This window comes from Carcharhinus amblyrhynchos, chromosome 18 (genome assembly GCF_965287045.1).
Source record: "Carcharhinus amblyrhynchos chromosome 18, sCarAmb.v2.hapA, whole genome shotgun sequence".
NCBI lineage: Eukaryota > Metazoa > Chordata > Chondrichthyes > Carcharhiniformes > Carcharhinidae > Carcharhinus > Carcharhinus amblyrhynchos.
This window is the reverse complement of record NC_137341.1, coordinates 32,999,273-33,024,067: the sequence shown is the minus strand read 5'-3', so window position 1 is coordinate 33,024,067 and position 24,795 is coordinate 32,999,273. Positions and strand designations below refer to the sequence as shown.

At 42.1% G+C, this 24,795-nt stretch overlaps 1 protein-coding gene across 4 annotated transcripts in view; it reads right to left on the bottom strand.

Moving 5' to 3' along the window:
* xpo6 (exportin 6) overlaps positions 1 to 24,141 on the bottom strand; it is a 116,642-nt gene extending 92,501 nt beyond the window's left edge. For all 4 annotated transcript variants that reach the window (XM_080206709.1, XM_080206710.1, XM_080206711.1 and 1 more), the window contains exon 1: positions 23,986 to 24,141. In XM_080206709.1, the coding sequence (XP_080062835.1) occupies positions 23,986 to 23,988 (3 nt within the window). In that variant the 5' untranslated portion in view covers positions 23,989 to 24,141. The remainder of the gene's footprint in view (positions 1 to 23,985) is intronic.
* Positions 24,142 to 24,795: the final 654 nt, after the last annotated feature.

Genomic DNA, 24,795 nt, shown 5'->3' with positions numbered 1-24,795 from the left:
ACACGTCAGGTTTCTGTATGTTGAATGTTATTCATCTGACAGTGGACCACACAGCAATGACCTTGCACACTATATAGTCCGACTTGACCTCAAGACTCCAGTGATCACCCCATCTGTGCACTGTCATCCTCTGCTTGATTACCATGCAGTTCCTTTGCTTTAGGACACACCATGAATCATTACGTTAAAGCTTTTTTTTATTACTTTCAGAAATGCAAAACTCAAAAATAAGAGCTGAAAGGGAATACATTTGCTTACAGTGGATTATTTAGTGGTGTTATAGAACACAATCGTGCAAACAGGCAAAACTCGGCTATTATGTTAGGACAATAGCTATGCTTTATCCGATTCCCAGTTTCAAGTAGAATGCAACTTGTGCCACTTGAATTTTTTTTAAATTTTGATTTCGTGATGCATATCTGCATGCCATATGATGATGCAAGAGGGCACAGCATGGTCACAGAGAATGACATAACTGGAAATGGGAGAGATCAGCTCCAAAGTTAACACAGACACAGCACAGGTAACTGCAGGAAGAACAGCGTGGACAGGAGAACTGCCTGAAATAAGAAAAATGGGACCTAAAGAATGACTAGGTCAGCAGGAGCACCATCAAGCTTCAACAGGGAGGGGAAAAAGAGATGAATGGATGAACAAGAAAAAGGGGCTCAAGCAGGGGAAGCCAGCAGAGGGGAGCAGTGATAGAATAAGAACTGACATTTCTGTTGTTCGCCCCTCGCTTGCTCCAATTCCATGGTGGGTGGGGCAGTAGGAATCAAATCTGTGCATCACAAATTTCCTATATTTCAAGAAATGCTCTGCAAACAGGATTAGTAATTAAAAAAAAATCAAGAAAGTTGGTGTCTACATTTTCCCAGCTGGCTTCTCTTTTTCTCAAATCCCACCATCTTCTGTTTCACATCACCTACAACAATGTCTTTGGGTGGTAAGGTGGCACAGTGGTTAGCGCTGCTGCCTCACAGCACCAGGGACTCAGGTTCAATTCCAGCCCTGGGTGAATGTGTGGAGTTTGCACATTCTCCCAGTGGCGACGTGTGTTTCCTCCAGGTGCTCTGGTTTCCTCCCACAGTCAAAATGTGCAGGTTAGGTTGATTGCCCATGCTAAATCACCCCTTTATTGTAGGGGAGGGGGATTAGCGGAGTAAATACGTGGGGTTATGAGGATAGGGTCTAAGTTGGATGCTCTGGTGTTGAATCAATGCAAATTCAATGGGCTAAATGGCTTCCTTCTGTACTGTAGGCATTCTGTGATTATATGAAAGCCATGTGGTGATTTGGAGTTTTTTGGTACACAGAAGGCCATGTACATACAAAACTCTAACTGCTGCAAACACAAAGTTACAAACCAATCCCATTTAACACAATGGATTAGCAGCATCAATCGGAATCTGACACCATCAGGTTTAGGCACATTCCCTGGTGCAAGAACCTCCTCATTAACTCAAACCAAGGTAAGGCAATTTTGTTTGCCTGACCAAACTGGATGCAGCAATTAAAAGCAGATTTGAAAACATATCAATGACATAATCCTTTTGCTATCTCATGGTCCTACACATCCCACAAGTTGATTTGCAGCGAGACCAGAACTCAGTTTGCCCAACCTCAGGAAACCTGGAAACAAGTGACAAAGAAATCCGTGCCTCTTGGGCTTCTAATAACTATCTGCTAAGTATCTCCTGGGCAGCTTTGTGGAATGATCAGCAGCCTCTCCAAGCCAACTGCTGCACCATGTGATCAAACAGCACTCTTCCCCAGAGACTCACTCTAGCTCCAACTGGGCATGGGCCCAAGGTTCAAGACTACCTCATACTTGCCAACAAAAATACACAAAATTAAAGCAGGGGTACAGGCTGCTGGGCCCAACCATGTGTGTCAATGTCTACTCTCCCCACAAATTATATCCTAATCTCATTTACCCACTATTTCCATATTCCTTTATTCTCTTTTCCATCAACAGCTTGCAGTCTCACTCAAATACCACATAATGGGTGGAGTGAGAAGTGAAAAATAAAAGCTCAATGATGTCTTAAACTGGCACTCCTAAGAGGCAGAGGCGACAGCACATTAGTGGCACAAAGTACAGGGAACTTTGCTTTACTGAGCACCAGATCTAACTGACTCACTAATCAAACAAATTGAAAGCAGAAATATCTGCTGCCCCTCCATGCAATTCTTCAGCCTTTACACACTATTTTTAATTTGCATTTTGAATTCTATTAGCTCTGTGTCACACCTATTTACAAGCTGAATCCCACGAACTTTATGCTTTAAACAAAGCCCATGTTTCGATTACTTTATCGACCCACACGTGGAACACTTTTTTTAAAAAGGAGAAAGGCCAGACGGACTTTGGAATGCTATCTATTGTTAGATGGGATCAAGTTTGCAAGTGTGTCAAAAGGTACAATTTGCACAAGTTGAAAATGCACTCTATTAATTGAGTAATCTACAATCTTTTAATGTTTCCCACAGCAAGACAGCATGCAGCCCATGTTGACTCCATTTAATGTTTAACACCAAGTTATCAAAACCACGCCATTCGCCAACTCACATCCCTTAACCAGAGGCCCACAAAGGTGGACAATCTTCACTTACACATAGCACTCAAAGACCTATCCTAACTAGAGCACAGTACTTCAGGAAAAGACACAATCCAGTTTCAGCTGGGTTCCTAGTTTGCCCAAGGAAAGCCCTTCATCCACACAGGCAATTTTCTGTTGATTTTTTTGCACAGTCTACCTGAAAGAAAGTGTAGTGCAGAACAAAACTCTGTCAACCTTTCCAAGTTAAACCTGCAGCTCAATACATCGCCCCCTCCTGCCCGCAGCACACTTCCAGCAACGCACATCAACAAAGTGGGGTAAGGGCTTGCAAAGCACTCGCTAAGGGTACTAAAAACAACCAGTGAACAATATGTGTACCACAGAATGTAAAAAAAGCTGTATGCAACTAAAGACTGTTTTTTAAGCATCAAGCAACAAGTCCCAAATCTCCCACTGCATACAAAGCAAACATCAAGAGTTGGCTGTGCACAGGACTGATTACACAATCCAAGTGCCCAGATAGTTGCATAAAGCAATTTCAATCCTCAATCTGCATGCGTTGTTTATCCAATATCATGATACGGGATAACTCATGATGGCTGGAGAGACACTTGGTAAGGGAGGGGTAAATCTAGATGTTATGGGGCACGTAGGTAAGAACTGTGGATTAGAAATTAAGCTCTGAATTAAAAAGCAAGACTTGAAGGATAATAATTTCTGGATTCTCGGTGCCTCAAGCAAACGGGCATAGGAGCAGACAGATCAGAAGAATTAACATGTGGAAGAGATCGCAGACGCATGCCTACACATATTTTAAAAAAATCAGAAAAGGGTGTAGGGGCTATAACTAATATAATTCCCATATTTAGGCAGCAGTGGCCAGGGTGGTGAGGTGGGGACGGAGGGAGGGAGGGAGAATCCTTTCTTTTTTTTGAAATTTATTTCACAAGATGAGGGCATCACTGGCTAGGCCAGCATTTGTATCCCATCCCTTATTGCCTTTGAGATGGTGGCAGTGAAAGGGAGGAAATTAGAGTAACATCTAGAAAATGTGAAATATAATAACTAACAGCATAGATTTCAAAAGTGAAATTTTGCTTGAGCCATCTTATTTCTTTGAGGAGCTAATAGAGTAGCTGAAAGATTTCAAAAGGCATTCATAAGACACCCCATAATAGACAAGTGAATTAGGTCAGAGATGTGGAGTCAGAGGCCAAGTGAAAGAATGGATTTCTAGCTGGCTTCAAGATAGAAAACAGAGTGGGAGTAAAGTGTAGTTATCTGTTTAAAGTACTAAGTGGAATGTGGAGCAGGTTTGAGGGCCAAATGGCCTACTTCTGCTCCTAATTCGTATATTCCACTAAAATCAGTGACAGGGTCACTGCTGATCACAGCTTACAATAACGACTTAAACTTTGAATCAAAAGCACAAGTTGTAAATTTACAGATAACACCACCAAATTGAGGGACTGAGGAGGATTGCAATAAGTCACATGAAGACATTAATAAACATTTGTAGAATGGGCAAATAATTGGCAACTTAACTTCAAAAGCTAAATGCATTGGTTTAAGTGGCAAGAATAGGAAGGTCATTCTTACTCGAAAGGTGCAAATTTAGGTGGTGTTGAGAGACAAGAGATCTTGGGGTACAAATACACTAATCACCAAAATCTGTGCCACTGGTTAGCAGGGCCAAAAATATCAAACCAGGCACTAGAGCAGGCTTGTCCAACTTGCAGCCCACTGACCTTAAGTGGCCCACCACGTTGCGGGACCCAGCCACTGAAGACTGCTTGGGCATACCTTTGAAAAATGCCGTGAACCTGATCAGCAGGCTGGTATCTCCATGCTTTTGGTTGTTGATTGGCTGTCTGGTGAGCCAATGCAGGAGGAACCAGTCTGTGACTGGCCAAGCCAAATGCAGTGTTGCCAGGTAAGTTTGAACTATTGGCTGCAGCATGGGAATTCAGCTCTTTGAGGGGTGGGGTCAGGCTGGTGATTGAATGTGGCTGAGCCGTACCTCAGGGACATCAAGTATCTCTACTTGCAGGGCAGAGGTGGAGGGAAGTTGAACAGAGTTCAGGAGGCCTCAGGTAGGTAAGTGGAATTCCTGCTCCATTTGCAGAGGGCCCAGGTAGTAGTGCCTTTGAGAGTGGGGCAGGGTCAGCATGCAGATGAGACTGCGTGCCTTACTCCCAGCTACAGGATTATTACTCACTCTCCCCACTCCACGGCCATACTGAGTGGGTGCGGGTGAGTCAGTGGGCACCCGAGACAGAGCGCCAGACGTACATGTACACATCCTTTCACCCAGTTTTTAAAAAAATTCATTATTCTTTTTTGGGATGGTACATGGGATGGAGGGTCATAGATAGGTAGGGATATGATCGACGCAACTAGTGGGCCGAAGGGCTTGTTTGTGCTGTAGTGTTCTATGTAACTTCAATTTACAGTGCTGACATTGTTTTACATTTGCTCATAAATGTTTTTTTTTAAAACATCAATTTTTTTTTGATATTCAGACTGTTGTTGTACCAAATATTATCTTTCTGAAATTTTCTTATTGACCCTTGAGTGAGATAAAAAAAATCTAAACATGGCCCCCAAACAAAAAGGTTGGATAAGCCTGCACTGCAGGGAAAAAACTTAGAAGTAGGGAAGTTATGCTAAACCTGCGTTTAGCCTTGATTAGACCACAAATGAGTACTATGAGCAATTCTGGTTGCTATAGTTTGGAAAAGATATGGAGGCACAGGAAAGGGTTCAGAGATTTTTAAAAACGATATTTGAAATACATTGGTACTTCTTTCAGGGGAGGATTGACGTGTTCTTTCCTCTTGAAAAAGGCGGCTGAGATGTGATCTAATAGAAGTCTTTGAATTTATTAAAGGCTTTGGTAGAGTGGATACAGAGGGAATGTTCCCTTGGTGAGGAAGAGCTAGGGGCCACCAAGAAATCCAATAGGGAATTCGGAAGAAACTTATTTACCTAAAGAGGGAACGTAGGAATCACTAGCACAGGGAATTGATACAGCATTTAGCATGGATGCATCGAAAGATAGATTAAACCAGTATATGAGGTAAAAGGGAATGAAGGGTTACAATGGTAGATTTAGATGAGGAAAGATGGCAGCATGTGCAAGTTGAACACAGATATCAGCAATGGACTAGCTAGGATAAATAGCCTGTTTCTGTGCCATTTCTTATGTAGATTGCTGACCTCAGCCTGGGACAGCAGGTCTAAAATTAATCTGAGTGCACCAAGCATAACCAGATTCCACTATTCAGTGGAAGTGCAAATATAGTTTGGATTCTGCTACAATTTTTCTCCCTGAAATGCCTGAACAACCTACCAATGTTCACCATTATGGCAAAGAGCTAACACTTTTACACAAACAGGAAGAAAACTGTCAAGACAAAGGCCAAGGTTTGCAGGAAACGAACCTCATTAAAAGGCACTCCTCAAAACACAATGCCTTTGGCAGTTAAAATTATGAACAAGGTGCATGTACCTTGTGATTCTTAAAGAATTCACAAACAGACACCAAATCATATCGAACGGTATCAAAATCAACATGGAGGACATTTGGCTAACAGTTAAGAATAATATGACTACAAGATGAATGGTGGAAATGACTAATTAAGTTACATATTAATGCTTTCCCTCCCAGCGAGGCTTGGGATGCAAATTATTTTGAACCAAGACTTCTTTCATCAGAAGCAGGAACTGAGAAACTGAAACACTCAAATGACAATTTAAATTTACATCATACCATTAACACAATAAATAGCCCAAGGTACTTCAGAGAAACAATGGGAGGCAGTGGCCTAGTGGCATTATTGCTAGATGATTAATGCAGAAACTCAGTTAATGTTCTGGGGAACCAGGTTCATATCCTGTCATGGCAGATGGTGGAATTTGAATTCAATAAAACATATCTGGAATTAACAATCTACAAATGACCAGGAAACCATGATCAATTATCAAGAAAACCCATCTGGTTCATCAATGTCCTTTAGGGAAGAAAATCTACTTTCCTTACCTGGTCTGGTCTGTATGTGACTCCAGAGCTACAGCAATGTGGTTGACTCTCAACCTGCCCTCAGGTAACTAGGGATGGACAATAAATGCTGGCCAGTCAGCAGGGCCCATGTCCCATAAATGAATAAAAAAAATTTATAAAACCAAATATGACACCAAGTCAGATGACCAAATGTTTGGTGAAACAGGTCAGTTCTAAGAAGCATCTTAAAAAAAAAATCAAGGAATGAAAGCAGAGACATGTAGCATGAATATTCCAGGGCTGCAGTTGACTAAGCAATTCAGAGTGATTAAAATCAGGAATGCTCAACAAGCCGAACCACTGGTCGCACAGTGGTTAGCACTGCTGCCTCACAGCACCAGGGCTGGGTTCGGTTCCCCCAGCTTGGGTCACTGCCTGTGCGGAGTCTGCATGTTCTCCCCGTGTCTGTGTGGATTTCCTCCAGGTGCTCCAGTTTTCTTCCCCAGTCCAAAAGATGTGGTTAGGTCCACTGGCCATGCTAAATTCTCTGTGTATCCAAACAGGCACCAGGATGTGACAACTAGGGGAATTTCACAGTAACTTCATTGCAGTGTTAATGTAAGCCTACTCATGACACTATTTTGGAGATTAAGAGATGGGGATGGGGTGCAAGGCCTTGAAGGGAATTGAAAACTCAGATAAAAATGTTGAAATCAAGACATGCTGATTACATTTTGGATCTTTTTATTCTACCGATTCTTGATATACATTGCTGTACTTTAACATTGCTAGGGTATTTTCACTTGCCCTGCTATCTAAGGTTGCAATTTTAAGAATTAACTTAATTAATTCATGGGATGTGGACATTGTACTTATTATCCATCCCAAACTGTCACGGACAAAGTTATGATAAGCTGCTTTCTTGAATATAACTGAGTGGTTTGTTAGGCCATTTCAGAGGGCAAATAAAAATCAAGCACATTGCTGTATATAACGGGTCACTTGTAAGGCCAGACTGGCAGGTTTCTCCCCCTAAATGAACTAGATGGATTTTTGCAACAATCACTGCTCCTGAGAATAGCTTTTGACTTTAGATTTACTTAATTAACAATTTAAATTCCTCAGCTACTATGGTGTAGTTTGAGTTTATGCTTCCAGATTTTGAGTCCAAGTCTTTGGATTACAAGACCAATAATACCATTGTGCTACCATGCCGCTTCCTATATAGGATCTTTCCTGTCTTCAGGTTTTAAGATAGAAGGATGTCATACTAGACTTTGGTCTAAGCTTTTAGACACATTTATTGAAGAGTAAAAGAACAAAATGACAGAAACTTAATATTCTCACAGTAGTTACATTTTATTCAGTGTAATAAAGTTCATAACTCTGCACTTGTTCTAATTAATATTCTGATACAGCAATTTCCCCTTTTACCATCCTTAACTAATTTTAGCTCTTTAGAAATTGCAAACTGATCATCTCCAAACCTTCAAGCAGTTACAACCTTGCTTGATCCAACAAGTACCGATGAATAAATAACTCCTGAAACAGTTACTAGGGGTTCATGAATTTAAATTCCAAAGGAACTCCCAGAACCCACAAAATTCTCACTATTTCTATGTTTGAAATAAGTAGTTCACCCTCCTTCCTCGAAAGTAATCAAATCCCATAATGCTAGAACGTTAGGCTGGGATATAGTTTGATTTTGTCTGGTTTTTAACTTCTACGTAGCACCTTTACCCAGAGGGTGGTGAGGGATTGGAATGCCCTGCCTGCTGCAGTTGTAAATGCGCCTAGTTTGGGGGCGTTTAAGAGATCCGTGGATAGGTTTATGGACGAAAAGGGATTGGTTTAGGTTAGTGGGTCATTGTTTTGTAACTGGTCGGCGCAACATCGTGGGCCAAAGGGCCTGTTCTGCGCTGTAATGTTCTATGTTCTATGTTAAATTAAAGATTTCAGTACTATTATCTTGATTCTGCTATTGCCAACCAGAGACAGAAGTGGCAGCAGAACTGCCAACACTTTCTTCCCTTTTAAATAACGCATTTATTAACAGTTTTGCCATTACCAAGTTAAGTGGAGGGTGAACTGTGACAAGGATGCAGAGGTCTTTCTGCATGATCTGGACAGGTTGGGTGAGTGGGCAAACCAATGGCAGATGCAGTATAATTTGGATAAATGTGAGGTTATTCACTTTGGAAGTAAAAGCAAGGCGGCACTTACTACCTAAATGGCCGTAAATTAGAAGGAGGGAGCATGCAGCGGGACCTGGGTGTTCTCATAGAATCATAGAACCCTACAGTGCAGAAAGAGGCCCTTTGTCCCATTGAGTCTGCATCAAACACAATCTCACCCGGGCCCTACCCCCATATCTCTACATATTATACCCACTAATCCCTCTATCCTATGCATCCCTGGACACTAAAGGGCAATTTCTTAGCATGGCCAATCAACCTAACCCGCACATCTTTGGACTTGTGCATCAGTCACTGCTGCAGCAAGCAGTAAAGGCCGTAAATTGTACGTTGGCCTTCATGCGAGAAGTTTTGAGTACAGATGCAGGGATGTGTGCTGCAATTATGCTTGTCGTTGGTGAGGCCAGAGATCTATAAACTTCTAAAAAGGACTAGACATCATAGATTCAGGAAGGATGTTCCAGGTGGTGGGTGTGTCCAGAACCAGGGGTCACAGTCTGAGGACCCAGGATAGACCATTTAGGACAGAGATGAGGAGACATTTCTTCACCCAAAGAGTGGTGAGCCTGTGGAATTCATTACCACAGGAAGTAGTTGATGCCAAAACATTGAATGTATTCAAGAGGCAGCTGGATAAAGCACTTGGGGCGAACAGGATCAAAGGTTATGGGGAGAAAGCAGGATTAGGCTACTGAATTGGATGATCAGCCATGATCGTGATAAATGGCAGAGCAGACTCAAAGGGCCAAATGGCTTCCTCCTGCTCCTATGTCTCTATATAACTGAATTTGGGCTAGAAACATTTATATGGCCACATACAAAACTATAGGCCCTTTCCCACAAGAGCTTCTCAACTACTTTATCAATTAACCATGTAACTGTTAATGCTGCAATGAACGAATTTCATTTTACCACACTACAACAATTCTATAACCTTTGGAGAGACTGTGTCTTCATAGACTGGCTGCAAGGACAACAGATCTTCACTACCTCAGCATCAGAGTTGGAGCTGGATGAGGCTGATATCCAGTGCAGTTCCTGCAGCAGCTCCTTACAGTCAAACGTTATTCAGCTCGTGTCCAGTTTGAACTGTAAAGCTGTAGTTAGATGTAACATGGCTGAATGGTACGTTAAAAAACAATTCCCCACTGTATGCGCAGAGAGGAAACCAGGAGGATCCCTTCTCAGTCTTGTGGACTGGGAGGTCACGCAATGGATAGGTCTGACTGTGTAAATGCCCCCACTAGCCAGACTGAGGAAGATGAATATTGTAAACTCAATACATGAATGAAAATGGTTACTACGCAAAAAGCAGAACTTTGCTTTCAGAACGTTTGAAAGTTTTATTTCACAGAAACACAAAATTGTTGCAATGCAGAAGGAAGTAACTTGGCCTGTCCTGTCTGCACCAGTTCTCCAAATGAACGTTATGACTTAATGCCATTCTCCATACTCTTGCACATTGTGTCCATCCAAATTGTTAAAAATTCATTTTACAGGATGTAGGTTGTCCTCCGGCTAGGCCAGAATTTATTGCTCATCCCTAGCTGCCCTTCAGGTGGTGATAGTGTGCTGCCTTCTTGGATCACGGCTGTTCCTGAAGTGCAGATACACTCAGTGCTGTTAGGAACAGAATTCCTATTTTAACCCTGCAGTGAAGAAATGGCGATATACTTCTCAGTCAGGATGGCGAACGACTTGAAGGGGAACTTCTAGGTGGTGATGTTCCCAGTATCTGCTGCTGTTGCCCTTCCAGATGGAAGTGGCCGTGTGTTTGGAAGGTGCTGTCTAAGGAACCTTAGTGACTTCCTCCACTGCATCCTGTAAATGGCACACACCACTGCCAATGTTTGACAGTGGTGGAAGGATTGAATGTTTGTGCAAGAGGTAGCAATCAGGAAAGCAGCTTTGTCCTGGGTGGTGTTGAGCTTACGCACTGGAGCTGCACTTGTCCAGTCAAGTGAAGAACATTCCATTACATTCCTGACTTGTGCCTTTCAAATGGTGGACAGGAGGCAAGTTACTTGCCACAGGATTCCTAGCCGTTGACACACACTGGTAGCCACAGTATTTATATGGCTAGTCCAGTTCAGTTTCTGGACAATGGTAACTGCCAGGATGTTGATAGTGATGGATTCAATGATCTTAATACCGTTGAATGTCATAGGGCAATAGTTAGACCTTCTCTTGTTGGAGATGGTCATTGCCTGGCACTCATGTGGTGCATATGTTATATGCCACTTATCAGCCCAAGCCTGGATATTGTCCAGGTCTTGCTGCATTTGGACATAAACTGTTTCAGTATCTGCGGAGTCACAAATGGTACAGTCATCAGCAAACACATCCACTTCTAACCTTATGAAGGAAGGAAGGTCATTGACGAAGCAGTTGAAAATAAATGAGCCTAGGACACTATCCTGAGGAACTCCTAAATTAGTGTCCTGTAGCTACGACTGACCTCCAATCACAACCATCTTTTTGTATCAGGTATGACTCCAAACAGCAAGGCATTTTCCTTGATTGCCACTGACTCCAGTTTTGCTAAGGCTCCTTGATGTTAAGGGCACTCACTTACCTCACCTCTGGCATTCAGCTCTTTTGTCCACGTTTGAGCCAAGGCTATAAAGAGGTCAGGAGCTGAGTGACCCTAGTGGAACCAAACTGAACATCCATTTGCAGATTATTGCTGAATAAAGTGGCACTTGATATCACTACTGATGACTCCTTCCATCACACTGCTGATGATCGAGAACAGACTGATGGGGCTGTAACTGGCCAAGTTGGATTTGTCCTTTTTCTTGTGTTCAGGACATTCCTGGGCATTTTTACATTGTTGGGTAGATGCCAGTGTTGTAGCTGTACTGGAACAGCTCGGCTAGGGATGCAGCAAGTTCTGGAGTATGTCTTCAAGACTACTGCTGGAATATTGTCAGGGCCCATAGCCTTTGCAGTATACAGTGCCTTCAGCCATTTCTTGATATCACGTGGAGTGAATTTAGCTGGTTGAAGAACAGATCTGAGATGCTAGGGACTTCCAGAGGAGGCAAAGATGGATCATCCCTTCAGCATTTCTGACTGAAGATTGTTGCAAATGCTCCAACCTTATCTTTTGCACTGATGTGCTGGGCTCCCCCCTCATTAAAGACGGTGATATTTGTGGAGCATCCGCCTCCACTGCATTGTTTAATTGTCCACCATCATTCATGGCTGGATATGGCAGGACTGTAGAGTTTAGATCCGATCCGTTGGTTGTAGAAGCACTTAGCTCTGTTTATTACTTCCTGCTTATACTGTTTGGCATGCAAGTTGTTCTATGTTGCAACTTCACCAGGTTGACACCTCATTTTTAGGTATGCCTCATGTTGCTCCTGACGAAATCTATCCCATTTAGCATGGTGGTAGTGCCACACAACACAATGGAAGACAGGACTTTTTCCACAAGGACTGTGTGGTAGTCACTCATACTGATATGGGCATGGATAGGTGCATCTGTGGCAAGTGAACAATCATTTTATACCCACCTCAGTACCCTATTTATTAGAATCTTGTAGCATGAAATTGAGACAATAGCACCTGCAACCCATTAAAATGACAGTTCTCATCTTTATGAAGGAAGTATATTGAGTTCAAGGACACATGACAATCCTGGGAAACAAAACCAAGTTGAATTGCTTCAAAATCCTTTAATTATGGCCTTAGGACAATACAATAATTCCATTTAGACCTAATTTTAAAAAAGTTATTCCTCAAAGTTACAAAGCCAATGAGCAGTGTGGCCAGAGAAACCCCCATTCCATCTCCTTGCTTGATCCAAAAACGAATTCAAATTCAGACTGAATCCACTTCATGGTCATAAAAGAGGCATACTAGGTCTAAGCTGACAAGAACAGGCATCACACCTGATCTCATGCTAGATGCTAGGCAAAAGGCCAAGAAGTGATAATGCCTATCTTCTGATTCATCGCTCGGACTGAATGTATAGCTTCCTTTTGGATACCAGCATTTTGCCTATCCTACAATCCAAGTCAAACAAAACAGAGTTAACAGTCTGACTTGGGATATCTACTGTCCAATGATAATAGACGACATCATTGCAGACCACCATCCAAACACATCTCAAGTTCTCACTCCTGCATGTCTCAATCATTGCTTTCTGCACACTATTACATAAAACATTGTGTTTGAACAACTCAGGCAGAAAGGCGCAATTATAATAATACCCTAAGCATATCCATTAAATTCAAATCCATTACCGCGATTGTTTCTAATTTTTGGGTCATTGTAACGATGACCCAATGTCTTTTGGGTGCGTGCAAGCTTAATACTGACAAGTCTGGTGCAAGGTATAAAATTCCGGTAAGCTTTGAAGAAGCTCACTGCTGAAACTGTAGGAAGTGTTGACATCAGCCCATGCCAGCACCCATTAGATTTTTAAAATGTTCCAGGGCACTGGTGCAAGTACAGTTTTCCTCTCAGCTGGGTTTTGCTTAATATATACATGCAAATTAAAAATATCTGAGCGAATAACAGGTTTACAAAGTGGTCGCACAATGCTTGCAGACTCCTTCATCTTGCTGACCACAAATTTCATTTTCAATTTTACATCAACACCTCTCCTATCCCAGAAATCATAACAAAATGTTCCACCTGATCTGTATCAATCTGATGTGCTGCACCCCCCACCCCATGAACAGGAATAAAATACAACCCTTATGGCACAAGTAGCTAAGCAGTCCACTTAAAGCACTATCTAATTTGTCCTTTAGCAAATGTAGCGTGCCAGAACAAAATAGTGGACTTGTGTTAGTTTATTTCTCCACATAAACATGTTTCTGGAGATAAAACTTGAAACAAAAAAAAAATTCAGGACAATAGGAGAGAATTCCAGAAACTAGTAATATCAAGGAGACGAGCAGTTGAATGTGCTCACAAGGCAGCTGCAAGTGTGGCAAACCACGGCAAGATAAGAGCAATCAGCTTCAGTGCTTCACAGGATGAACGCCTATAAATTCAAACCAAATTGTTGAGTATGTGACTGTGTCAACACTAAAAAGCAACCACATAGAAGCAAAGTACAAATAGCCCTCAGTCACTTGTGCACAATGTATTGAAATTGTAGCTAGCTGATGCACTGCAGCTGTCAAGCCCATCTCCACATTAGTCTACACATCAATTGGATTTTATTCATAGAGTTTGTAATCCAAGCCAAAGTCAGTTTTTTTTAAACCAAGCTAGTAGCCCTTTCATTAGCCCAAAGGACAGTTGAAACCATGAAAAGTAGATGGATCCCTATCCATTGCAAAGTAATAAGCACAGTACAGCATTATTTAAATAGCAAATTAACAACAAAAAACTCCAGACCTGTAAGAAGACATACACAATCTCCAAAATTATTTTAAGGAATCTAATGAGAATGGGGGAAGACAATCCAAAATAGCATGAGTTTTTCCAAGATAAGATTATCATTCTGCACCATGAAATTAATACTTAAAGCAGAAAAATCATAGAATGGGATGGAAAGTTGAACAGAAAATTTAACATAAAAACAACATAATGGACATAATTTGAAAACTGTAAAGTTGGAAGTGGGGAAGGTAGGGAGAAAAATCCAAGGCAATCCTGAGACACAGAACCTGACACACAAATACATTTAAAATGACTTGGAGAAAAACATCAGAAGCAAGAACTCAGTTTGCCAATAAAACTAAACCTAGAACCCAGGCAATGAATATAAACAGTGCAACTCAGCAGGGAAGGCTTTGGATCTTTCCCAAAACTAGGCCAAAAGATAGGAAACATAGATAAATATCATTGGTACTGGGTTACTGTGGAAAATGTGAAGTTAATATAGCAGCCAGTGCATGAGGTCCGGGAAAAGTTCAGATGATATTACAAAATATATCAACAGTGAGAAACAATACAAATACTAGTGACCATGCTATGGGAATTCAATACAATGGCAATGTGAATTATAGGAATTTCAGTTCTGAGGAAAGCTGAAATTAAGAAATTCACAATAAAGTATTCAAATCAAAGGTAAATAAGGTATATGAAGTCCAACACTGGAAAAGGCACTGAGCTGTTCAGTTACGTTTAGAGAAGGCAGGCAGATTTCTCAGGGAAGGTTCAGATGGACTTTTGCATCAGTCTTTTCACCCGTGGACCGATATAAATTAACATTTGTGCAATTGATACTAACAATGCTAAGGTAAAAGTAAGCTGTAATCTTGGGAATAAAGCTCCTAAAATCAGACTGAGGCTAACGAAAGAAATGGCAGCCTCTATTCAAATAGTAAATAGGAATGATAAAAAGACATCTGTGAATTAATTACTGGAAGGAAGCTAAATTTGCCACTGGCATTCAAAAAGTAATAATCAGGCGACAAAATGCAAGGTTTAACAGCTTAATGTCAGAAATAGGAAAGTTGCCAGAATGGACCATTAAAGTTTAAGTTTATTTATTAGTCACAAGTAGGCTTCCATTCACACTGCAATGAGGTTACTGTGAAAATCCCCTAGTCGCCACACTCTGGGCACCTGTTCGGGTACACAAAGAGAATATAGCATGGCCAACCCACCTAACATGTACATCTTTACACTCTGGGAGGAAACCAGAGCACCCAGAGGAAACCCATGCAGACATGGGGAGAATGTGCAAACTCCACACAGATAGTGACCCAAGCTGGGAATCGAACCCAGACTCCTGACAGAGGCAGCAGTGCTAACCATTATGCCACGATGCTGCCCCTGGGATGTCCTATACATTGACATGGAAGGAGTTATTAAATGCACATAATATCACTTCTGAAAAATATCTCACTTTGCCAATCTGGTTGAATTCTTCAAATAGCTTACCAGGAGATGGAGGAGAAAGAGATTAGAATACAAGAGGAAGCTAGCTAGGAAGGTAAAAATGCATTGTAAGAGTTTTTAAACAGGTATTTAACAGGAAGTAAATTAAGTGTTGGTTCTCAGTGAGAACGTAGAGTTTTAAAAAAATTGTTAAAGCTTATTTTATTAGTGTCACAAGTAGGCTTACATTAACACTGCAATGAAGTTAGTGTGAAAATCCCCTAGTTGCCACACTCAAACACTTGTTTGGGTACACCAAGGGAGGATTTAGCACAGCCAATGCACCATGCCAGCATGTGTTTCAGACTGTGGGGAAGAAACTAGAGCACCAGGAGGAAACTCTCACAAACACGAGGAGAATGTGCAGACTCTGCACACAGAGTCACCCAAGCTGGGAATAGAATCTGGGTCCCTGCCATTGTGAGGCAGCAGTCCTAAGCCCTGTGCCAGAGTGCAATAATAGATAATAAAGATATGACAGATTTCATTTTGCTCCTGTCTTTACCATAGGGGATATTAAAAAAAATCCAGTAATAGCTATAAATCAGGAGGTGGAGGGAAGAGGGAACTTAATGAAATTATTATTGTGAGGGAAGCACAAGCAAACTGACAAGTCTTTGAATCCAGAGGACTTCATGCTAGGGTCTTAGAACAGGCAGGTAATGTGTTGGTGTTAGTTTTCCAGAACTCCTTTGATTCTGGAAAGTTTCCATTAGACTGGGGAGTAGCAAACATAACCTCTATTCAAGAAGGGAGACAGGCAGAAAACAGGAAACAAGGGACCAGTTAGTTTGACATCTATAAGAGGGAAAGGTTAGAATCAGTCATTAAAGAGGTTACAACTCAAGATAATTTCTGGAAAGAGTCAGCATGGCTTTGTGAAAAGAAAATCATATTTAACTCCAAAGAATTCTAACAGATTGGTTAATGTGTGTGGTGGATAAAGAGAGCCTGTAGATGTTGGATTTCCAGGAATGAATTTGTTAAGTGCCACAACAAAGATTATTGTGGAAAAAAGATGATGTAGGGGATAACATATTAGTAAGGATAGAAGACAGGCTGGCAGAAAACAGAGCATGCATAAGTAGATCATGTGATTGGCAGAATGTGTTCAGTCCTTCAGGGGTCTGTGCTGGGGTCTTAATTTTTTAAATAATTGACATCAACGACTTAGATAATGAGCGCAAAGGTATAACGGCTAAATTTTCAGACAATACAAGATAGATAGAAAAGTATGCTGAAGACAGGAGTTCGTAGACAAATATAAATAGGTTGAGCGAGTGGGCAAAAATATGGCAGATGGAATATAATGTGGGAAAATGTGAAGTTGTTGACTTTGACAGGAAGAATAAAAAAAAGCAGAGCATTACTTAAATAGAAAACGGCTGCAGAATTCTGAGGTGCAAAGATTAAGTAATTCTTGTACATGAGTCACACAAAGGTAGCATGCGGCTGCATGTAATCAAGGCGGTGAACGGAATGCTATACTTTATTACAAGCGGATTTGACATAAAAACAAGGATTATCCTCCCAGGAGAGAGATGAGGAGAATTCTTCTCTCACAGAAGGTTGTGGAACTTGAGTTCTCAGGAGATAGAGGAAGCAGGATCGTTGAATATTTTTAAGGCGGGGTAGAGAAATCTTGTTAGGCATGGGAATCAAAGGTTACTAGGGCATGGAATTCAATGCAAACAGGTCAGCCAGGATCTTATTGAATGATGGAGCAGGTTTGAGCGAATGAATGGCTGTTCATATCGGTTATGTACATTGTACTTCATTTTTATTCTATATCACATGATGTGGGGGTTGCTGGCTAGGCCAGCATTTTACTGCCCATCGCCAATTGAATCCTGAGAATGTGGTAGTGAGCTGCCTTTATGAACCACAGTAAGAAGTCTCACAACACCAGGTTAAAGTCTAACAGGTTTATTTGGCAGCACTAGCTTTTGGAGTCTCAAGCTCCTTCATCTCTACTTCTTGAACCACTGCAGTGATTCACTGCAACTTCAGAAAGCGTAATGGAGGATATGCCCCCAGTCTACATCAAGTGGATGAAGTGGAAATAGTCAAGAGCTTCAGGTTTCTAGGTACACAGATCACCAAAAACCTGTCCTGGTCCCTCCACGCTGACATTATAGTTAAGAAAGCCCACCAAGGCTCCTTTCTCATGAGGCCAAGGAAATTTGTCACGTTCACTACGACTCTCAGCAATTTTTGCAGATGCATCATAGAAAGCATCCTTTCCAGGTGCATCACAGCTTGGTATGGCTCCTGCACTGACCAAGGCTGCAAGAAACTGCAGAATTGTGAACTTAGCCCAGTCCATCACGCAAGCCAGCCTTCCATCCATTGACTTCATCTACCACTTCTTGCTGCCTCGGAAAAGCAGCCAGCATAATCTAGGATCCCAGGCACCCTGGACATATTCTCTTTCACCTTCTTCCCTTGGGACAAAGATATAAAAGTCTGAAATCACATACCAAAAGACTCAAGAACAGCTTCATCCCTGCTGCCACCAGATTTTTGAGTGGACTTACCTTATATTAAGTTGATCTTTTTTTCCCCTACACCCTAGCTATGACTGTAACACTACATTCTGCACCCTCTCCTTTCCTTCTTCCCTATTTACTCCATGAACGGTATACTTTGTCTATATAGCACACAAGCAACAATACTTTCACTGTATACCAATACATGTGACAATAATAAATCAAATCACTCATATGCTGTAACTACACCCACAGTCTGTTAGGGAGGAGGGCTCCAGGATTTTGACCCAGCAACAGTGAAGGAACAGCAAATAATTCCAAGTCAGGATGGTGTGGCCTGGAGGGGATTTTGCAGGCAGTGGTGTTGGCAGTACGTTGGAAGTTACTGTTGAAGGAGCTGTGGTGAGTTGCTAGAGAATGCTCAATGGTGCACATTGCAACCACTGCATATTGGTGGTGGAGGGGCTGGATGGTAGAGGGGCACCAATCAAGCGGGCCACTTTGCCCTGCACGTTATCAAGCTCCTCGAGTGCTGCTGGAGCACTTAAGCTTGATAATAGAGCGTAAACAATTGGGCAGTGATTCGCAGGTTGAATTTGTCCTGCTTTTTGTGGAAAGTATTACATCACACTCTTGACTTATAGATGGTGGACAGGCTTTGGGGAAATCAGGTTGTGGGTTACTCCGCACAGAAATTTCAGCCTCTGGCCTGCTCTTGTAACCATAGTATTTATAGGGCTGACCCAGTTCAGTTTCTGGTCAATAATAGCCCCCAGGATGTTGACAGTGGGAGATTCAACTATGATAATGCCACTGAACATCAAGGGAAGATAGTTGGATTCTATCTTATTGAAGATGGTCATTGCCTGTGGCATGAACATTACTTGCCACTTATCAGCCCAAGCCTGAATGTTACCCAGATCTTGCTATTAGAATGGGCTACTTCAGTATCTGAGGAATTGTGCATGGTGCAATTATCTGCAAACATCTACACTTCTGATCTTGTGACTGAGGGAAGGTCACTGATCAAGCAGCTAAAGATGGTGGACCATCACGTAGTGCTGTTCTGAGACTGAGATGAGACTTCCAAGAACAACGACCATTTTTTTTTGCTCGGTATGACTCCAACCAATGACAGTTTTCTCCCTGATTTTAATAGTTTTCCCTAGAGTTCCTTGATGCCACACTTGGTCAAATGCTGCCATTCTGTCCAGGGCAGTACTGTCCCCTTAATACTTGAGTTCAGCTATTTTGTCCATGTTTGGCCTAGGGTTGTAATGAGGCAGGAGCCTCGCAGAACCTCAAACTGAACATCAGTGAGTAGGTTATGGCTACGAGTCGTTTAATAGCACTATTGACAATCCATTCCATCACTCTGCTGATGATCAAGAGTAGACAACTAGTTCAGTGACTGGCGGATTGGATTTGTCCTGCTTTTTGTGGACAAGACATACCTGAGCAGTTTTCCACATGGCTGGACAGATGCCAGCTGTTACTGTACTGGGACAGCTTAACTAAGGGTGCAGCGAGCTCTGGAGCACAAGTCTTCAGTACTGTTACTGAAATGTTGGCAGGACCCATAAATGCAGTATCCAATACTTTCAGTGGTTTCTTCATATCAAATTAAATTAATCAAATTTAAGACTGGCATCTGTGATTCTTCAGATCCCAGGAGGCTGAAATGGATCATCCACTCAGCATTTCTGGCTGAAGATCACTGCAAACGTTTCAGCCTTGATTTTTAATCACAATGTGTCGGGGTCCCTCATCATAGAGGATGGGGATATTTGTGGAGCGTCCTCCTCCAATTACTTTTTAATTGTCCACCACTATTCATGATTGGATGTACCAGGACTGCAGAGCTTAGATCTGATACATCAGTTGAGGGATTGCTTAGCTCTGTCTATCACACGCTACCACAGTTTGGCATGCAAATAGACTGTGCACAACTTCAATAGATTGACGCCTCTCTTTTAAGTCTGCATGGTGTTGTTCCTCCTGCATTCTTCACTGAACCAGGGATTGATCCCCCAGTTTGATGGTAATGACGGACTGGGAGGCATTCTGGGCAATGGCTCACAGCACCTCAAAGATCCCGGTTTTGAGTTGCTATACCAATTTGAAATCGATCCCTCATAGCACAGTGGTAACACCACACAACATGGGGGATATTTTCAACGTGAAGATGGGGCTTTGCGTCCATAAGGACTTTGCAGTGGCCAGTCCTTCCAATGCTGTCAAGAATAGGTGCATCTGTGATAGGGAGATTGATGATGATGAAGTCAAGTAGGTTTTTTTCTTTGTCAGTTCTCTCACCATTGCCACAGACCAGTGTAGCAGCAATGTCCATTAGGACTCAGTCAGCAGTAGTAATGGATGGACATGGTAGGGCTATGATATGGACAGTACAAGGGCCATGGGGATAGGTAGTGGTTGAGGGGATATGAAGAATGAGAGCTAGAGGGCCAAAAATCTAACAACTAGAATGAAGTTCAAGAGAAACAAGACAGGCCTTCTAACCAGCCCACCTCTGTACATACCCACCACCCCAATGGCTTCGGGGCTCTCTTTTGGGGCTTGACTTCATTGTGCACTCGTCCCCTACCCACAGCCCATCAAGAACTCGTTAAACCAAGGGAGGCCTGACGATTTGGGAAGTTCTCAGATTCAAACTGCCAGCTTACTAGCCAAAATCTGGCCTCTAGTGTAAACTTTCACCATGACAATAGGCCCACAGATCCCAGGTCTCTTCTGTCCAAAAGAAAACAATCTGGAAGATTTGTTGAAGAGGCTGGACTCTGTACACATTGACAGAAACTTCTATTTATAGAGTCTCTTTAAACATAAAACCAGGCTCTCCATAGAACCATTATAAACAAAATGCTAAGCCACATAGGAAACAATTAGGTCAGATGACCAAAACCTTAGTCAAAGTAGGTCTCAAAGGAGGAAAGTAAGATAGAGACAGAATTCTAGAGCTTAAAGCCAAGACAACTGACTACTGTCTTTATAGCCTGCCATTAAACCAGTCTGTGTCATATCTGACCTTGGGATGAGCTTCCATTTATGTCATAACTAAGATTGATTATTTCCATCTCTTAAGTTGTCTGAATTCATCCCCATCTCAGCTTATCTACTGTTGAAATTCAATTTGACTTTGTTACTTCTAGAGTCAACTATTTCAGTGCACTTCTGACAGCCTCTCACATTCTACCCTCTATAAACCCGAGGCCATCCAAAACTCTGCTGCCTATCTCTTAGCTTGCACCAAGTCCTGTTCATCTATCACTCTGTGCATCAATGGTGGCGCAATTAAAATTGTGGATGCTCAGGAGGTTAGAATTAGATGAGCTCCAATATCTCTGAGGGCTGTAGGGCTGGGAGATTACAGAAGAGGGGGAGGCTATGGAGAATTTGAAAACAAATATGTAAATCTTAAAATCAAGACATTGCTGGGCTAGGAGGCAATGTAGGTCTGTAAATACAGGAGAACCAGTAACAATATTGGCCAACATGTGGCTTGAAAAGTTGGGTGTTCAGCAGCTTAGTGGGAATAGGATTGAGGAAGCAAGAGGCGAGTCTAATTGATGAGTCCTGCAAAGGATAGATAGGAGAGAAACAAGAGAAAGATTATGAAACCAGGGCTCAGGCAAGGGAAAACTTTGGCCTGGACTAGTGGAAAGGAGGAACACAGCAACTAGGTGATGATCTGGGTTTTAATAAAGACCATCATTGGCTCCTCACACTTCTTGTTTTTGAGGGATGAGTAGTGGAAACACAAGAGGTATTTAAGACAACTAGCAGTACAGAAAATAAGCCAGGGTTTGCATTTCAAGATGATCCTCGAGTAGTAATTAATTTTAGCAGACACTGAACAAGTATTCAGAATAGATATGTTAGGAAGAATGAGTGGGCATGCTGATGAGATTTTGATAGAACAGAGAGAAAATCTATTTCCTCTGGGAAATGGGTCAATAATCAAAGGTCACAGGTTTAAAATAATTGTGCGATGAAGAGAAATTATTTCACTTGTTTGGATTTGGAACACTTTTCTTAAAATGGTGGTGGAAACTGAATTAAACTGAAAATGGAGTTTTTTTGATTTGATTTATTGTCACATTAGTATACAGTGAAAAATACAAAACATACATAACAGGAGAGAGTGTTCAGACAGTAGTGTTGCAGCCATAGCTAGGGTGTAAAGAAAGATCAATTTAATGGGGGAGGTCTGTTCAAAAGTCTGAGTTGAACAGGCTATTAAGCATAAAGAACTTATAAGGTTACAGACAAAAACCAAAGACATAGAACTAACCCTGTGTTGATCACGAAAATGAAATTGTGAATGATGAGTAATGGCCTTTGCCTGCTGCAATTTTCCATGATGCTATTCTATACAAACACAAGAACTAGGTTAGATATCCAAATTTTGTTTCCAAATGATTATTGAACTTTGGAATATGATGCCAGATGGTGCAATGAGTGCAGTTTTGCTACAAACATCAGGAAAAACACTGGACAAGTTGATGGAGATGTTTGATACCACAGCACACAAAAGACAATATACCTTGCCAATGTCATCCAGTTTAAATAAACTTCACCTTCAGCAGTTGCCAAAGAACTACCTAAACCTTTTCCACTAAGACCAGCCATGTTTTTTAAAAAAATATTTTGGCCTCTCCCAGCAGATGACTTTGTTGTCCCTATCCCACCAGCAGCAAAGTCCCTAACAGATTTCATGGACCAGCTGGCATTTTTCTGTCCATCTTTTCACACAATAAATAGTATAAATGGGAGAGAGATAAAAAAATAGAATGACTATTCTGGTATGAACAAGCCAGATTTCACATATATGGGACTATTTCCTGAATGCAACACCTCTAATGCATTTCCAAGCCATGTCACCTGTACCATGTACATGGTGCCACTCTGGTCCCAGAACTGAAGTTATTTTTGTCTATGACATTTCCCATTTATAGCCCAGTTATAAACATAAAAGCTTGTCAAATAATTCTTTACCTCAGTAGCCTCTGGGTATGATAATTGTCAATCTATCTTATTACTTGATAATCCAAAGATGTGCAAGTTAGGTGGATCAGCTATGCTAAATTGTCCCTTCATGTACAGGTTTAGGGGGATTAGCTGGGTAAATACATGGGGTTACAGAAATAGAGTCTGGGTAAAGGTGCTCTATCAGAGAATTGGTGCAGACTCAATAGGCCAAATGGCCTCCTTCTGCACTATTCAACCTTACCCCATTCCTGATCTGTATTAGCAGCCATGTGAAGATCCCAGGGGGCAATGTCATCAGGATCTGCAGTATGGCACACTAACTTCTTGTTGAGAGCCATAATCTCAAACTATTATTCCAAGGGCCACTCTAAGGAATGCTGGGTATGAGTCTGTACACAGCTAGCTTTCGTTTTTATTAGGACAGGGTATTAAGGGACACAGAACCAAGGCAAAACAAGAGTCAAAACAGGAGACAGCCACTGGATGAGAGAACAAGTTTAAGGGACTAAATGGTCTCCTATTATTATGCTCTTGACATTCAATTAGGTATGCGGACTGTGGCATAGCAAAGGCCATATATCATCCCAGAGGATGTCAGCAAAGCCATTACACTTGCAGCACAGAAGGTGGGATATCAATACTACCCAAATGCACTCCCCCCGATGAAATGCAAAGATACGAGGGCAGGTCACCGCTACCCAGGAGAGAGGAAGCCCAGCCGTGGATTGCACAACGGGTTCACTGTAGAGCAGCAAAATATCTTCCAGCCGAGGCCCACAGCAGGAAAGCAGCCTTGCCCTCTCCTCAGCCAGACTAGGTTCACTAGCTCAGCGAGAGGGGAGCAGGACGAGGCTGAGAGAAGCTGCACTCACCATGGTTGTACTGCAATCTCCTCCCCGTCCGGCTCATGCTCCGAGCATCCAGTGCAGCCCCTTTAACCGAGCGAGGGCGGGGTTGGGCGGCTGTCTGTCGCTGCGTCTCTCCGTCTTTCGGGCCTAGTCACCAGGCTTCCCCCGCGCCATTTCCGCCGCCGCCGGCCCCCGGATCCGGTTCCGCCCTGGCGGGAGTGGGCCGGCTCAGACTGGATTGCGCTGGATCTCACACTGCCTGCCCATTGGCTGGCTGATAGGCTGCGCTCTGATTGGTCGGCTGGATTGGCCAGTGACTTTGGATTGGTACTGGGCGGAAAGTCAGCCTATGATTGGTTGGCAACTCAGGTAAACTGGACCAATCACAGTCAGAGCATCCACAGAACACGACAATGTATGCAGTTAAAACAGTTCAGTGCTGAGGGAAAGTCTCTCCTGCAAGCATTTTAATAAATTACTTGTTCTCTCAAGAGCTTTTTTTTAAAAAGTCATATCTGGTTTTACAGCACATAAAATATTCTGCAACATATTTTAAGAGGTGATTAAAGTAGTGGGGGACATCCGTGGATGTTATTTCATAGAATCTCCACAGTGCAGAAGGGGCCTTTCGGCCCATGGAGTCTGACAGAATATTTTAAGAAGTCTTACAACACCAGGTTAAAGTCCAACAGGTTTATTTGGCAGCACTAGCTTTTGGAGCCTCAAGCTCCTTCTTCAGGTGATGAGCACTTGTGTTTACAAACAGGGCATATAAAGACACAAACTCAATTTACAAGATAATATCAAGAATATTTTACCTAGGCCCTCTTCCCC